This window comes from Salminus brasiliensis, chromosome 12, assembly GCF_030463535.1.
Source record: "Salminus brasiliensis chromosome 12, fSalBra1.hap2, whole genome shotgun sequence".
Lineage (NCBI taxonomy): Eukaryota > Metazoa > Chordata > Actinopteri > Characiformes > Bryconidae > Salminus > Salminus brasiliensis.
The window spans coordinates 10,842,780-10,860,840 of record NC_132889.1 but is presented as its reverse complement, the minus strand read 5'-3'; the positions used below and the strand labels follow the sequence as shown (position 1 = coordinate 10,860,840).

The 18,061-nt window shown below is 36.6% G+C and overlaps 1 protein-coding gene across 1 annotated transcript; it reads right to left on the bottom strand.

The window, feature by feature from the left end:
* Positions 1–1,391: 1,391 nt before the first annotated feature.
* LOC140573898 (cytochrome P450 2K1-like) lies at positions 1,392–9,399 on the bottom strand. The gene is made up of 9 exons (XM_072693511.1): positions 9,196–9,399; positions 8,918–9,080; positions 6,875–7,024; positions 4,063–4,223; positions 3,787–3,954; positions 3,554–3,695; positions 2,058–2,242; positions 1,798–1,939; positions 1,392–1,579 (listed from the first exon to the last, which is right to left on the bottom strand). The coding sequence occupies exons 1-9, from the start codon at positions 9,397–9,399 to the stop codon at positions 1,392–1,394; spliced, it is 1,503 nt and encodes a 500-aa protein (XP_072549612.1).
* Positions 9,400–18,061: the final 8,662 nt, after the last annotated feature.

Here is an 18,061-nt window from a genome sequence, read left to right as displayed (position 1 = left end):
ATATCCAGGGTCACAATCCAGGGCCCTATAACTTTTGAGTGAACTCCAAAACATCCAAAATTTCCAATATTGTTCAATATTGCCATGACATTCATCTCAACAATAAGTGATGTTTGACCACATGTGGATAAATCATCAGCTATTCAAATTTGAACCAGTTTTTTGTACACTTACAATCAAGACCCTGTGCCACAGTAACCACTTCATCCCTTCACTGAGCAACTTTTGGTTCCTTTCACTTCACTGAGCTCTATTATTGTTGCAACTGAAATGATCCACCCCCACTGCAAATTAAGTTTATTAGCACAATCTACAAACAGTTCTCCATACAACTATTCTCCAAAGTCCAACACAAAATGCTGCTTTTAATGACTTTTTAATGAGAATTATTCACCCACCTGACATTGCTCAAAAAAACAATATGATAGCATGTTATACATATGGCTAGGTCAAGAGAGTTGGCCAAAATGTTCGGAGATCATGGCCTTGTGCAAACAAGGACAAGGGTATATAATTGTTTATTGACATTTTTATTTAACCTAAATAACTGTTGGTAGGGTGGATCAATAGGCAGAACAATTTCCAGCAATCCAGGTCCTTGGAGTCAAAGAAAAGACAAATGAAAGATACAGAATGTGCTCAGGCTGAGAACTTGCAGATTTTGTGTTTTGTGTGCCTGACCACCAGATGGCACCAATACAAAAGTATTTTTATTTTCTCTTTAATAAATGAAAAAGCATGTTGTTACCATAAGTCGTAATATACTTTGCTGAGAACTACAAACTTGGTATTCATATGGGTGATCTTAAATTTGGTGGACTTTTTATTTAAAATAAAACGCTTTCTAACCACACAAACCAATAACCTACAAGCCCAAAAATATTGTAGTAAACAAATGCATAGGCTTTGTGGTAAGAGCATTGGGTTACTGATGACAGGGTTGATAATTCTATACCCGGGTTCACAAAGCTGCCATTGTTGGGCCCTTGAGCAAGGCCCTTAAACCAGCCTGCTCCCTGGGTGCTCACTAGTGTGTATGTGTGCTCAAAGTGTCAGTAATAGTATTGGGATACTAGTCAGGTATTGCTAGGTTCTGCTCATTTCTGCTATTCATTAAATGATTTGGTGTAAAATTACAATATAGCTATGATCTAGACTAAGTACATATTTGTTAGTCAGTTCTATAGAACAAATTTTATTTGTGTATGTAGACCACAACCAGGCTGTCCTTTGTTATTAGGGAAAGAGAAAATTAGCTTTACTGCAGTTCCACTAGCAGGCTTTAGCCAAGTTAGATTTTTTTTTAAACAATAGATTTTGCCCCACATATTTTAGAGATGTGGCATCATCACTGATGTAGTTCTCTTTTAAAGGTTAAGTACATTCAGCAGTCAGATCCTGGGCACTGCACAAAGCTCATGTTGAGAGGGGCTCAGAATAAAGCCCACAGCTGATGTGAGGTCTAGCTGATCCTCCGTCACGCCCGGTGGAGGAGTGAAGCGGAAGTGTTGCAGGAGTGAGGTGAAGAAGAGGAAGAGCTCCATCCTAGCCAGACTTTCTCCTAGACATACCCTGCGCCCTGATGAAAGAAGACACAGGAAATGGAAGTCTAATATAGTCTGAGTTATTAATCCGTATGCAGAAACTATTGTGATTTCTTGGCAGTTTGGTTTAGCATATCTTGTGGAGTCCCACCAGATTCTATTTCAATGCCTGAAACTGATACTAATTATGACAGTAATGTAGCAATGAACATGAAGTGTGGGCTATAGGGTCTAAGGGTTAAAGATACATCACCTGCAGAAAAGGGTATGAAGGCATCTCTCTTAACAAAATGGCCATCAGCATCGAGGAAGTGTGCTGGATTGAAGGTGTGGGGGTTCTCCCACTCACTTTCATCCAACAAGACTGATGTCAATAAAGGCATCACGCAGGTTCCCTTAAGAAGAGGTTTCACAATTAAGAATGCTCTTAAATAAACTAAATATGTAAAAACAAATAATAATAATAATAATAAATGTATAGTATAGAACTCCAGATTTTTCATATAATCCTACTTTTTTAATGAAGAATCCGTTAAAGTGAACATTGCAGCTGGTGACATGAGGGAGACTCATGGGTACAATGTTAGCCAGTCTCTGAGTTTCATGAATGACTGCATCTGTGTAAGGCAAGTTTTTTCTGTCCTCCATCACTGGTTGACGATCTCCAATCACCCTGTCAATCTCCTCCTGGACCTGTTCTGCAGCCAAAATAAAAAGATTTGCAACTCTTTATTTTACAGAAAAGAAAACTATATCATTACATTGTCATCCTGCTATAATACAATTTTGAGTACAATTAATTCATTCCAGTAAGTTATATAAGTTATTAGAACTTAATGCAGCATTATGGATAATTGATACTTTTTGCCCCTGGGTTTCCCCTACAGATGGTGCATTGAAGACAAATCATGCTCTGAGCTTCCCTCATGGCACTCATGAATTTTACAAGCTGAGAGATACAGGACCATCACTTAAAGTAAAAGAAGCATGTTGACTGACACAGCAGATTTCACACAAATGTATTGCAAAATGATTTTAAATTTGTTATTTTAAAGTGAAAATACTACATGATTTAAGACACAGGTTCTTGTTTTGTTAACTTACTATAGAAAAAATGAATTTGTAACTGTCATGTCTGCGTCGCCACGCCCGCCCCGGGGGCAATCCCGAGCCGCGGCCCGCAGGCTCTCATAAGGACTCTTAGTCTGATATTCACGTTCATGTCACGCTTCACGGACTCTGGTTATTGTCATGTGTGTTCTATTCATGTGCATTGTTTTGTTAATACGTGTCACCTGAGGCTGAGGTATTTAAGGGGCTAGCGCTAGCTGCCCTTTGCCGAGAATTGAACATTGTGAACGGACTGAAGCTATTGAAAGTACTGATTATGTGTACGGACCTGAAGGAGCTTTGTGAACCTATTCAAGTCATTGAACTTAGTCAGTTATTGTGCATCTTCATGGTATTGTTTATAGTCAAGGTATTGGATGCATTCACGGTACTTTAGGGACTGAACTTATCTCACGTAGTCAGGATGCCCAACGACCACGTGCGTTGGCGTGCAAGCGTAAGGTCCACGAAGCCTCGGGGGTTGCCGGAGAAACGCTCTCTCTTGACAGTAGCACAATTACACACTAAAGTAGATTTTCTGTGATGCATTAATATAGATTACATTACAATACAATAAGAAATGCAGCTAGATTGTTCTACTTTTAAAAGAAGAATTGTAGATTTTTTTTAACACACCAGTCCTAGTGTTGTCATCATTCCTGCAAAGATGGCTACCAGATCAATTAAAAAGAAAAGCAGATTGGAAAGTATGTTTCGTTTAACCATTTGTATGCAGCCTGTGATGCTGTTCACAGGACCTCCATTGATTGGTATAGTGGTATAATTGAGGATTTTATCTATATAATATATTTCTTTTAACCACAGTTGTGAAAAAATGTCTATCAACTTCTCTGCAATAAGAAGTAAGAATTAACAAGCTCTCTGCATTTTTGTCTTACCTTGTATTTGTGGGTACTTGGCCATGAATAGCAGACCCCAGCGAACGGTTGCACTTGTAGTGTCTGTTCCAGCAACAAACAGGTTGGATACAGTGGTAAGCAGATTTTGGTCATGGAAGTACATGCCATTCTCCCCTGATTCCTAGAAGACATTGGCCAGGAATAGATAGAATGAAAGGAGTAACTGTTTGAACCTATCCATAAAACTCTGAGGTACTGTGAATATTGCCTACCTTACAGATAAGAAATGAGTCGATAAAGCCCCTACAGTCATCCACATTCAGAGTCTCTTGAAGACTGTTCATTAGCTGTTGCATTTCATGCCTATTGATTTCAGTGTTCTTCATGAGCTCCTCCCAAGTCTTATTTCTTGAAAACAGCTTGGGAAACATGTTGTAGAGCTAAAATGCATATCCAAATGAAAACATGCACATGACTAAATAGTTTGCCTTTACTTTACTGTAACAAAGTAAACATCTTTATCATATTTGTTTGATCTTTGAAAGAACCTGTATTGAAATAGATCCAACTTTCTTCATGTTCTCATTGGCCCTGTTGACCATGGCCTTAAATTTAAGATCTTCATAGTGAAATCTGCTCCCAAAGATGATGGCACAGATGATGTTGGAAACAGCAACACTTATCGGATGAGTTGTGTCAAATGGTTTTCCTATAAAAGTAGAAAGCAAGAATACAAAAAATAAAAAAGTACATGCCAGATTTAGCAGTTTGTGCCTCTAAATGTCCAGTCAGAGCGTTGTCTTTTAACCATTTATAGATCACGTGCGTTTAGAGTAACCTTTAATACATTAAGTCAAGGTTGGTCATGTGTTTTCCTCGTGCTTCTGAGCCCACCACAGCGCAGGGTTATCAATTCCACAGCCCCTTGTGTTCTTTCAACAACAAATACTACACATATTGTGTAGTACACACACACACATAATATTAATATTAGATTGTACTAGTTTAAAAAAAAAGAAGAAAAAAAACCCTGCTTTAGTGTTCCTCTGGGAAATGACTTGAATTTTTGTGACATTGTTTTATTTATTTTGTTAGATTGTTGCACTTTATTTCTTTTACTTAACTTATTTACTCTCTTGTGGTTAAAATTATATGTTTGACTTTAAAGCTGTGAACACTAAAGTATTTTTGTTACAAAATTGTGCCCTTAAGTGCATTCTATGTGTTTAAGAAAAGACAGTTAAAGAAAGTATTGCAATATGAAAGGACTTTTATTATTTTGAAGAAATTACTTTAATTCATCACACACTCAAAATAATCTAAAATATGTGTTAGATTAATCATCTAATGGAAAAAATAATTATTAAATGAAAAGATTAAAAAATATATTGTTTGGTGCAGCCCTACATTACACCAACTGTGAAGCATAGGGGTGGAAATCTCATGGTTTGGGGCTGCTATGCTGCAGCAGGTCATTTCAACCATAAGAGAAAATACCAGATATTAGGACAGGGTGTTACAGTTTACATATGACATAAGACACTTTTTGAGTTTTATTTGTTTAGTTATATTATTTGTATAATATTGAATTCAATGGTTTTGTATTCAATATTACGCAAAAAAAATGAAAGGTTAAAAACTAATATAGATTGAAGACAGACACTGTGATTCTCTGTCATGATTAAAAAGAATCAAACCTAGCACATCCATGCAGTTTGTGCTAAGACCTGATTATGTGGATACTTTTACTGGTTTCTGTTCTGAGACAGTTCTTCTGCTCTGATTCTGATATATTCATTTTCACACCCTAACATGCATTTAGCAATAGTGTACTTAATTAATTTGTAATTCTGACGTTTGCTGTTACTGTTGGGTTTTATGAACCTGACCTTAAAAAAAATTGGCACAAATAAAAATAAACACAAATGTGATCCATAAGGTAGACTGCCTCCACACTGTAATGTGTGTAGTGTCAGAGATGTGAAAATTATTAATTTTAGGCCATGTATATTAGACTTAATATAATGTATTTAATATTCTACAGATACATTAATGCTATGGTGTTGGGGGTGCAGTCTTTTACATTCTTATAATGTAATTCTTCTATAAACGTAGTTCTTCATAATGCCATAGTTAGATAAGATGTGAGTACACATTGCAGACTTTAAGGATTTCTGCATACATTCTGGTTTCACCATATTAGATTTACAACACTATTTTACACAGTCACCCTTATTTCATGGCAACATAATGTTTGGGACATAGCGGTACATAAAAGCAGTCATGTTCAGTACTTTGTTGTGCATCTTTTGCATGCAATGACTGCGTGTCTGTGATTCATAAATGTCACCAGTTGCTATCTTCTTTGGTGATTTTCTGCCAAGCCTCTAATGCAGTCATCTTGCTTCTTTCAGGGCCTTATTCCCTTAAGTTTTCTCTTCAGCATATGGAACTTGAGCACAATTGAATTTAAATCAGGTGACGGGAAAGAACCTTGCCTTTTTTACTTTGAAAAACACCTGTGTTGCATTAGTTTGTTTGGCATCATTATCTTGCTGTAAGGTGAAGAGCCACCAAATAAGTTTGGAGGCATTTACTGGAACTTGAACGTATAACCTCAGAATTCATTGTGCCTTTAAGATTAAATCAGTGAAGTGTAGCAGTAACTGTGGCAGCCATACATGCCCATGCCATCCCATGCCACTCTACCACTATGTTTCACAGATGAGGTGAATTTAAATTGGAATTTGTTAAAAACAGTGAAGCTAACAAATTACCTTTATGGTTCTAAACCAAAGGATTTCCCTCTCTGGCCACTCATGCTGGTTGTTAGCCAAGGAAGCAACAATTCTGGGCTTATGTCCTTAAATATAAAGGTTCCTCAATGTTATTTAGCTTAAATGCCTGTTGTTGTTTTTGTCATTTACAAAAATGCTTCTTTAAAGAAAAATCTATTAAAAGGTTATTTCTGTGACATCATTATAGAACCTCTTTAGGTTCACATTCATTTTAAAGAGTTATTGCTAAATGAGTATAAGGGAAATAATCACGTTCTGCATTTGTTACATGTCAGAAAAACAGCGAAACAACGCAAGAAAAGAAATCACCCTACTCACAGCTGCAGTAATGTGTGACTTAAACATTCATGATTACAAGAGATTGGGTTGTGTAGTTTGAACAGTACGTTGAAGCCATTAAGTATTTGGTAAGACCAGTTTCTCTCCTCCTCTCTCATTCTTATCTGCCCGTTAAAACGTTCGAATGGACACATAAAACTTGCCAAGTGTGCCACCTGAACAGCGTCAGATCACTGACTACAATAAAGAATATCTACGTCTTTCTACCATTTTTTTTACTTACCATCAAACTTTTCAAATACTCCTTTCAGGTATTGTATCTCCGCTATGATTTTCTCCTCACCCCCTCTTTTGCCCATCCCCAGGTCTCGAAGTGTGGTCAGGGTAAAACGTCTCATCACCGTCCAGTTGTCTCCATTTGCCCACAAGATTCCTGTGAAAATCACATTAATTTCGAAAGGTCAACTAAGGGCATCTTTTCTTGCGATCTTACAATCAAAATGATTCAATCCCCACTGAAATGAAATGTGGCTAAGTCAAGAAAGTTGTCAGAAAGATATCAAAGGCACTGAATATTCCATGCCTGTAAACCACTACTGACCCAAAAGTACAAGCAGTCGGCTTAAAATCATATAAATAAGCAACATATACATTTTTGGGATTCTGTTCTGTGGAGTGATTAAACCTTTCAGGCCCTAAAAGGCACCCTACCTACAGTAAAGCATGGTAGAGGCTTGGTCATGCTCTAGGGCTGACTTGCCTTCTCTGGCACTGAAACTGCAGTAGTCAAAGTGCCATTTGTTTTTAGCTATTTAAATGTAACTTGTTTGATTGGTTTATTTGAAACAGCTAACTGAAATAGCAAGTTGATGTTAAAACATTATTGCTTTATGATCAGAATCATAATTTTGGTTGAGGTCGAAATTTACATCACTACCATGTTTAATTTCTGAGTGACTATGCTAATACATATCCATTCTGACTGACTCTTGATTATTTTTAAGCATTAACTAAACTACTTTTACATTATTGTGGCAAATGCCTGGTAGTGACTGAATCTAGCTTGTCTTCACCGGTTATTGGAAATGCATTACTATTATTGCTGCTAATATGAGGCTAGTACAACATACCAAATTACCTTTTCAGTAATTATCATTGGGAGCTAGCTAATGTTAGTGTAGATGTTACGTTAGTACTAGATGGTATGTTAGTAGATTTTAATTATAATGAAGAAAATTTTACTAGCTTGGTAACAAAGTTGTAATGATATCCAATGATATGTTTTATGAATCTTTTAAGCTTCTCACATGGCCAAACGTTTTGGATAAACTTTTTATAACTGTTTTCTTGCCCTGAATGTGAAATATGCTCCGTTATGCACTGGATTGCTTAGATGCCAGGCAAGTGCTGCACCTACTGATTTGGAACATGAACCGAGTAAAATATAATGAATAAAATGAATAATGTAATTGTTATTTTGATCACATTACATTCCCTCAGCACTGGTAGTTGGAACTCTCAAGATTCACATTTGCACCTTAAAAGTAACTTTTAGTAAGTAGAACAAAAAGTTGAGAGTTCAAAAGCTTTGTAAAAATTGTTTTGTGTATAAATGTTTGTATGTATAAACGTATGTATTTATTTGTACAAAAGTATTTATGCATATATGTAAGCAAACATATTTCTATTTTACTTTTATGATGTTAACTGACATTTCTGAAAAAGTTTCTGCATTTGACAAAATGTCTTCACTTTTCTATCCCTATGCTTCTTTTCACAATGATCCTTGCTGTACATAATGTTGATTTAATATCTGTTCAATGACTGATTGCTATTTGGGGAATGTTTGATCATTTTGCTAATAAACCTAGTTTGTAATGGAGTTATATATTTTCAACTACATTTTTTTCTTTTGCTGTTACAGGTGCAGAGCTATGGAAGACAATATAAACTTATTTTCATTGTGAGAAAGCAATCAGTTAGATTTTTTGTTAAACAGTAAAGTCAGTAATTTCAATGCAGGAAGTTTCATTCTAAACTCATATAGCTTAACCATTTGTGGTTCAAAACATAAAAATGACAGTATATCTATCTTGTTTATATAAGAATTTTTACATGTCTTTAATTTTGTAACAAAGTCTTCAAATTACAAAAACTAAAACTCAAAATAAAATGAATTGTGAAAACTGTGTAAACTGAAACATTCTGATTTAAATTAGAAACATATTAATTGCTGCAAATAAAAATATAAAAATATAGCAGTTATAATATGAAATATAATCCTTAGATTAGAGATGCCATGGCAACTGTATCTCACAATTCTTACCTAGTTCTTTTGTCAGATCATGGAATATTGGGGGAATTTCCCTTTCTCCAAATTCTTCAGCACAGTTCACCAGTGCTTCTTTAACAGTCTTGTATCCAGCCAAGACAATGATTTTCTTGGGCCCAAAATGTATCTTAAAGACTGAGCCATATTTTTTTGAGAGCTGTGAAATATAAAAACAATGTGCAGAAATACAATATTGTTTTGATCTAATGGATTAGTTAAGCCAGTAAAACCCTCTCAAAATAAAGTTTGCAAATAAAGTCTATAACACTTACTGCACAGAGGCTCCGATCAAGTCTCTTGAGGTCCAGTTGTAGCAGATTTCCCAGGAAAGGCAGTGGCTTTGGACCTGGAGGTTCCAATCCCTCTTTCTGAGAGCCAGAGCCAGAAAAGAAGAGATAAATGAAAAGGATCAGCAGCACACCAAGCAATATGGATGTGCTGCTAGCCTGTAGGAGAAGCCCTTCCACTAGAGCCATTGACTGAGGAAAAACACAATAAAAAAAATCAGTCATAAAATCTTTGTATAACCAATTTTAGATTTGTCTCATTTGCCTCTTTGCATTGCACAAACATATACTTTCCCCAGAGTGTAGGAGTGGCTGCTGTTGCTTCTGTACATAAGTACTGCATGTTCCTATAACTAACTAGGTTATATGTCAAGGTTGTTTAGATATTCAGTTCACTGTGTTTTGCTGACATTATTACTTCTGAAACAAACCTTGTACTTTAAACAGGCAGCTGTAAAGATCTAAATGAGGTCGTCCCATTATTCAGTTTAACACATACAAAATATTTGTTGATTTGACCACATGATGATTGCATATTTATTGTTGATGCAGGATTTATTCTAAACTCCTTAACTCATCCTGACATTAGGCGTAGTGTGAATAGGTGGATTGGCAATTCTTCTCTACAGGGACTAGTCAAGCTATTTGTGTGCATTTGCACATCTGCAGCTGAAAGCAATCATTAGAAGGGGTGTCCACCAACATTTGAACATATAGTGTATTTAACTGCAATGTACAATGTACAATACAAGGTTTTTTGCATCACTAAGTAAGTGAATTGTACTAATTTAGGGATGTTTTAGATATTACAACAGTTTTAAATTGAATAAACCTAAATTCTTAAGTTTTTCATGGACTAACCTAAGTGGATTTAACAGGAAAAAAATACAGGCAGACATCTTTTCAATTCATTTTTTTTAATTTTCAGTTCTACTACACTGTGCATAATTATTAGGCAAATGAGTATTTTGATCACATCATCCTTTTTATACATGTTGTCCTACTCCAAGCTCTATAGGCTTGAAAGCCAACTACCAATCAAGTAAATCAGGTGATGTGCATCTCTGTAATGAGAAGGGGTGTGGTCTAATGACATCAACACCCTATATAAGGTGTGCTTAATTATTAGGCAACTTCCTTTCCTTTTGCAAAATGGGTCAGAAGAGAGATTTGACGGACTCTGAAAAGTAAAAAATTGTGAGATGTCTTGCATGGGATGCAGCAGTCTTGAAGTTGCCAAACTTCTGAAGCGTGATCACCGAACAATCAAGCATTTCATGGCAAATAGCCAACAGGGTGGCAAGAAACGTGTTGAAAATAAAAGGGCTGCCCATGAATTGAAGAAAATCAAGCGTGAAGCTGCCAAGATGCCATTTGCCACCAGTTGCTGCAACGTTACTGGAGTATCAAAAAGCACAAGGTGTGCGATACTCAGGGACATGGCCAAGGTAAGGAAGGCTGAAAAACGACCACCTTTGAACAAGAAACATAAGATAAAATGTCAAGACTGGCCCAAGAAATATCTTAAGACTGATTTTTCTAAGGTTTTATGGACTGATGAAATGCGAGTGACTCTTGATGGGCCAGATGGATGGGCCCGAGGCTGGATCAGTAAAGGGCAGAGAGCTCCACTCCGACTCAGACGCCAGCAAGGTGGAGGTGGGGTACTGGTATGGGCTGGTATCATCAAAGATGAACTTGTGGGACCTTTTCGGGTTGAGGATGGAGTGAAGCTCAACTCCCAGACCTACTGCCAGTTTCTGGAAGACACCTTCTTCAAGCAGTGGTACAGAAAGAAGTCGGTATTGTTCAAGAAAAACATGATTTTCATGCAGGACAATGCTCCATCACATGCATCCAAATACTCCACAGCGTGGCTGGCCAGTAAGGGTCTAAAAGAAGAAAAAATTATGACATGGCCCCCTTGTTCACCTGATCTGAACCCCATAGAGAACCTGTGGTCCCTCATAAAATGTGATATCTACAGGGAGGGAAAACAGTACACCTCTCTGAACAGTGTCTGGGAGGCTGTGGTGTCTGCTGCACGCAATGTTGATCATAAACAGATCAAGCAACTGACAGAATGTATGGATGGAAGGCTTTTGAGTGTCATCGTAAAGAAAGGTGGCTATATTAGTCACTGATTTGTTTTTGGTTTTGTTTTTGAATGTCAGAAATGTTTATTTCTAACGTTTGTGTTATATTGGTTTACCTGGTGAAAATAAACAAGTGAGGGCATATATTAGTTTTTTATTAAGTTGCCTAATAATTCTGCACAGTAATAGTTACCTGCACAAACAGATAACAGATTTAGATTTGGCCTAAGATAGCCAAATCTAAAAAAAAAAACCCACTCCAACTTCCAAAAATATTAAGCTTTGATATTTATGAGTCTTTTGGGTTGATTGAGAACATAGTTGTTGTTCAATAATACAAAGAATCCTCTCAAATACAACTTGCCTAATAATTCTGCACACACTGTATGGACATAGTAAAAACTTTAAACTTACAAGATATTGTAAGTATTGTGATCCAATAGTACTTCTCAGTACAACTTTACATTCAGCATTGCTCTCAGTCTGAAATACCATTTAAATAACATTAAACTATATTCTAACAAACATTCTAGACTCAGATTCTAGAGTCAGATAAGAAATGAGTACTTAACTACAGGATCTTTAAGCATTCAGTTCTAGCAGAAATAATGGCCTAGAGTATCATTTAAGGCACATTACTTTCTAGAGAATAAGCACACAGTCATACATAGCTTCGATATATGTTTGAAGCTGAGAACTGCACTATGATGTTCACAGGTGGCGACCTTTTTACTGCACAGAACAAGAACATTAACTCAGTAACATTAACAGCTTGTATTAGCTGGTGGAAAAGAGGCTGCAAACCTAGAAATGACTAACAACACTCCTCAAAGTAAGCAAGAAAGAAAACTTCGCTGAAAGGATGTCTGTTGCTTCTCTCTTCGTCTTTTAACACGGGGAACGAACTTGAACAGCCAGTCAGCTTTTTACTTGTTGTCACCAACTCAGTGCTTGGAAATCACCAGCTGAACTGCATAAGCGGTCAGGTAGGTGAGTGTCATTGAACTGCAAGGCGATGTAGACAACGTCTTCCGCTCTCTCTCACTCCACACATAATTTCCAGTTCTCCTGCAGAATGAACGCAAAAGGCATAGGCACCCAATAAACACCTGAGCCTTTTCTAGACCAGCACCTTTGCAAAAAAAGTATGCTCATTAATAGACTAATAGGTCAGTATTAGCCACATGAAAAACTCCATCAGGGTCTGGCGTTATACCACTGCTCATAAAGTCAATAGTCTCAGCTTTTTTGGTGGCAAGTAGGTGCATTAGAAATGTGCACCATATGTTCACGCCTGGTTATATTTACACATGAACACAGCTTTAAGCGACTCGGTAACACTTAATTTTACGGTTTGCATCAAGCGTTTAGTAAAGCTTGTTTGTAAATAAGTTTTGAACAGTTTATCTACAAATGAGTTACATGTTAAGTAGTTGTAATTTATTAGTGGCAAAGATTTATGAAATTGTTAATTAAGGGATATAAACAAGTAATAATTATCTTAATACACATTGGCCAAACGTGGTAGTGCATGCTTGTAAATAATCACATTTCAATTAGAAACACACTTGTACATGTATGAATACATCTGTATGTCCTGTTTACAAATCAGAACAATTGAAAACCTATTTTACCATCATTGCATTAGTAGTCCACTGTGTGGAAGTGTAAATAAATTGCTGAACCTAAGGGCACTGTCTTATATTATGAAGTAGATTAGTATGGCTTTGGAGTTAGTGAGTCAGTAATCTTAAGTTGTGGATTTTGCTATAGTTACAGGATCTGTGCAGTGTAGCTGCTCCAAGCAGGGTTCTTTTTGTACATCTCATTACCTAAAAAAACATGTTCACAACCATTTCTGTGACTATGCTGTAAAATATAAGTTCATGTAAAAGATGAAACTCACAAATGCTTACAGATCACTTACAAATAGTGTGCAAATTTACATTTACAAGGTCTTTATAAATGAATCTGCAAGACCATAACTAAAGTGTAACGTTATTGATTCTTTATTATCAACACGTTACTCTTAATAAGTGCTTACAGATGCTGTGGAAATAGCTTCTGAATAATCAAAAACATTTTATGAAACACATCCAATGCTGACTTGGTTAATAACTTAACCTATTAACACTGTATGCTAACAAGTGGCTATGCTAATAAATGTGTTCATTAGTCATTAATACTTGCTGTAAGCACATTAAGATAATGCAAAAACAATATGCCCTCTTATGTTCTGCACTGAACATATACACAACATTTGCAAAACATTAATAAAAGTGCACTATATAACACTGTTTAACACAAAACAACAAAACAAACAACATCTCTTGCATTACATCACTGGGATAGGAGATATACAGAACCTGACATGAACCTATTTCGTTTGAATAGGCAAAACTCTATGGGAAGACGTTCTTAATTCTTTGGTTCACAGCAGCCTTCTTTGGTTTGATTCAGCCTTCAGGGCTTCACTACACTGTTCAAAATCCCTCACTTTCTGGCCTGCTGGTCTCCTTGAGAGAAGCTCTTTGTATACCTCCTTTGCAACAGTGGCAAGTTCAGCGATGGGTGTGTTTACAGCAACTGTTTTGCGATCTACACAGATGCCCATTGTTGTACACATGAACCTTCTTGTAGTGTTTTACCACGTCACCAGGTTCTCAAGCTAATAAGCACATACACAATCAAAAAGCAAAAAGATAAGGACATAATTAGTACAAAAAGACAAATGATTATTAAGTTATGATTATGTTAGGATTAAGTTCATGGTTGCATTACCTGAACAATCATTTTGTTATTTTAGTGATATGTCAACCTAGATCCAGACAAAATGTACCTCTACTACAGACATCTCTGCCCTTGGCCTTTTTTGATTTTCTATTCTTACTCTTCACTCCCTTCTTATGTTTCTTGTATTCATCTGAGGATGAAGTTGAACCAGATGAGTCTGAAGATGTAGTAGTAGATGAACTTATCTCCTCATTCTGGTCAGATTCTTCCTCAAAGAAAAGATAATGCAGTGAAAAACACTGACACATCTATCTCTCGTGTGTTTGATTTTTTAAAGACAGAAAGACTTAGAGTCAATCATTCAATATTTGAAATAAGCACCAGCCAACAAGCAACTGTTTTCAAGTAATAATTTTATATCATACAGGCTGATGGTTTTACACACACACACACACACACACACACACACACACACGCAAACACTAGACAAATGACCGTTATTTCTCTCTAATTCTACCAATTTCCCCATGCTGGTGTTTTCTGGTCAGCCATTCGCACCACCATCATGATGTTCCTCTAGTAGTGCCAACACAGCACCTACTGGTTTGGTAAGCTAGTATAGCCACGCCACTCATCAGACAGAACTGGTTTGTACATGGTTTACAATTATTGGGATAAGGTGTCTTTGAAAGCGTCTTTCCACCAATGTAAGAACAGGCCTTGTTGTTGGGTGCCTCACTCCCAGCATCCCGAACACCAACTTTTTCCTTCTCTATCCGTCCTGCCATTCGTCCACGTCCATACTGATGAAAGACGGAAATACAGTAAGTGATTTTAATAATTTGAATAACATAACAATGTTATTTTTTCATCTGATATGTACCCAAGTGAATATAACATAATAGAATATAACATTTATTTAGCTGTAGAAATTTAGTTTCAGTAAGAAATGTTTTCAGTAATAGAAAAAAATTGCCTACCAGACACAGTGATCCTTTTTCCCCTTCTGTGCTTTCATATTCATTCGGTGAGGACAGATTCTGCACTTTCTTATTGCTTTCACTAATGTCATGTGTATGTCTAAACTGAAAAACAAAAAGCCTCTCAGATGGTCAATAAAGAGTTTGATGAATTCAAAATCTAATAATTTCTAAACCCTGGAAGATTTCCTTCTCTCTTGTATATTGTGCGCTCGTATATCATTGGTCAAGGCCAAGGTCAAGTTGATGGTGAAATTGAGATACTGGAAGTAAAACAGAGGGAGAAAAACTTGCTGGAGAAAGTAGATGATCTGACCAAACAAAGAAATTACCTACAAATACTGTCAGAATGTAAGTAGTTTACTTCATCATGTATGTGTGTGCGTGTGTGTAAAACCATCAGCCTCTATGAAATAAAATTATTACTTAAAAACAACTGCTTGTTGGCTGGTGCCTACAGTCACTTAATGTCATTTCAGTTATTGAATGACTGACTGTAAGTATTTAAGTCAGTACAGTACATTACATGATTAACGTCCATTATGTTAAATCCTTGCAAAACAAATATTTATATTAATATGAAAAAATACATCCAAACCATACACACAAGAGATGTGTTACAGTGTGGTGTGGACTCAAGTGCAGTTAATATATTTGTTTATTTTATGGTGTGTGTAACAGATGGTGAATGTTTTAAGTCAAGACAAGATTGGTGCTTGGTAAGACTCGAACTCCCAACCCTGCTAACGGGAGCCCAGTGCGTTTCCAGTGCACTGCAGGACTGGTTTACTCAAACAAAGAACAATCTAAACATTTTCCAACTCAAGCTTTTCTTCACTGTTTACAACTTAAACTCTTTTTCTTTTTTAGCTCTTTCGTTTTTCTGATTGTTCGCAACTTAGACCCACTGTTACCGTTCGCCCCTCTACAAAGGTGCGACGGGGAATTGTGTTTGTGTGAGAATTGTGTTTAGCCACACAGGTGGGTCTGTTCAGCGTTGATTACCGCTGGAAAGTCTGGGGATTGGAGTTCTTTGTTCCAGTTCCACGAGCTTTCCTACTGTGCTGACCAGGCCCCCTGCTGGTGGCTGACGGTACACGCTGCCTGCTTACAAGATGTGTCAGTGTTTTTCACTGCATTTTCTTTGTATGATTACTAATAACATTTAAATTCCCATGTATGTTGTGATCCAGCCAATTTTCTCCCTCCTTTGAGGAAGAATCTGACCAGAATGAAGAGATAAGTTCATCTACTACTACATCTTCAGACTCATCTGGTTCACCCTTATCCTCAGATGAACACAAGAAACATATAAAAGGGAATGAAGAGTAAGAATAGAAAATCAAAAAAGGCCAAAGGCAGAGATGTCTGTAGTAGAGGTACATTTCGTCATGTTTTATTAGCTTTATTAACTTCATACATTACATATTCTTATGTATTTTTCAAATTAAATGAAATCTAGGTTGACCTATAACAAAAAAAAACTATTCAGGTAATGCAACCATGAATGTAATCTTAACATAATCATAACTTAATAATCATGTGGGGGGTTTTTTGTGCTAATTATGTCCTTATCTTTTTGCTTTTTGATTGTGTATGTGCTTATTAGCTTGAGAACCTGGTGACATGGTAAAACACTACAAGAAGGTTCATGTGTACAACAATGGGAAGACAATGACAAAGTCCTTCAAGTGCATCTGTGTAGATCGCAAAACAGTTGCTGTAAATGCACCCATCGCTGAACTTGCCACTGTTGCAAAGGAGGTATACAAAGAGCTTCTCTCAAGGAGACCAGCAGGCCAGAAAGTAAGAGATTTCGAACAGTGTAGTGAAGCCCTGAAGGCTGATCTCGCTCTGAACCAAAGAATTAAGAACATGAAGTCTTCCCATAGAGTTTTGCCTATTCAAACGAAATAGGTTCATGTCAGGTTCTGTATATCTTTGGCCAATGTGTATTAAGATAATTATTACTTGTTTATATACCAACAATTTCATGAATCTTTGCAACTGATAAATGACTTAACATGTAACTCATTTGTAGATAAACTGTTTATTACTAAATTACAAACAACTGTATTAACATTTATAGAATATTAAGTACTTTTACAAATTATATTTACAAGTTACTAAACGCTTGCAAATAGTTTAATAACTGCTAAGAAGCAGATCTTAAAATGAAGTGTTACCAGCGACTCTAAAAGTTACCTTTGAAAGGGAGTCAGAATTGAATTGAATTTGGAATCCAAGTGCAAAACTATTCCTCAGAAATAAGCAGGTATAAGCAAGATATGACTGTAGTGAAGTAGTTGACATAGGCTTAGCCAAGGAGCTCACTATTAAGAACAAAAATGTTGACTGAGTGACTGTGATCAAAATGAACCCTTTCACAAGAACAGTCCCACCTGTAGGATCCCACCCCTGATTCTACTTAGTATTTTAAGTTGAACTGAATAAAAAGAAATATGTTGTGCATTGATTTCTAATCAATAGGTTAGTGAAGTGAATATAAAAAAAAAATAAATACAAATTTATTTTATTCACTTGTGATGAAGTCAGAATGCCTTACCCATCACCAATCAGCCCTCTGCTCACCAATGGGAGGGGTGGGGTATTCTTCTTCTGGGAAGTCTGTGGCAGAAAAGGAACTTAAGAAAAAGTTATTTATTGTAAGTGATGATACTTACTAGTATGTGCACAATAAGAAAATGACATGTCTATATGTATTCTTTCATAATTTTGTGTTTATGTGTGTATTTTGGTTAGTATTTTAGACAGGGGATCTGGTTATCCCCTGTCTGTAGTAACGGTAGAGCCCAGGTAAATTAGGGGCGGGGCTACAGATTTAAAATAGTGAAATGAGAGACCTAGTGGGGCCTCTTTTGGAGGGAAAGTGTTGTGTTGTATCTAGACAGCCTTGTGGCTAACTCTGGCTGATGTAAAGTCAGTAAAACTTATCTTATGTACTGCAGGAGCCATCTCTGCCCTTCAGGACTGTTTTGAGTACACTGCATGGGACATGTTTAGGGAGGCTGTGACAGAAGG

Coding starts and splice junctions, on each gene's coding strand:
- LOC140573898 (XM_072693511.1), bottom strand. CDS start 9,399: ATGGCTCTAGTGGAAGGGCTTCTCCTACAGGCTAGCAGCACATCCATA. Junction 9,081..9,195: donor TTGATCGGAGCCTCTGTGCA/GTAAGTGTTATA, acceptor TATATTTCACAG/CTCTCAAAAAAATATGGCTC. Junction 4,224..6,874: donor AGTATTTGAAAAGTTTGATG/GTAAGTAAAAAA, acceptor CTACTTTTATAG/GAAAACCATTTGACACAACT.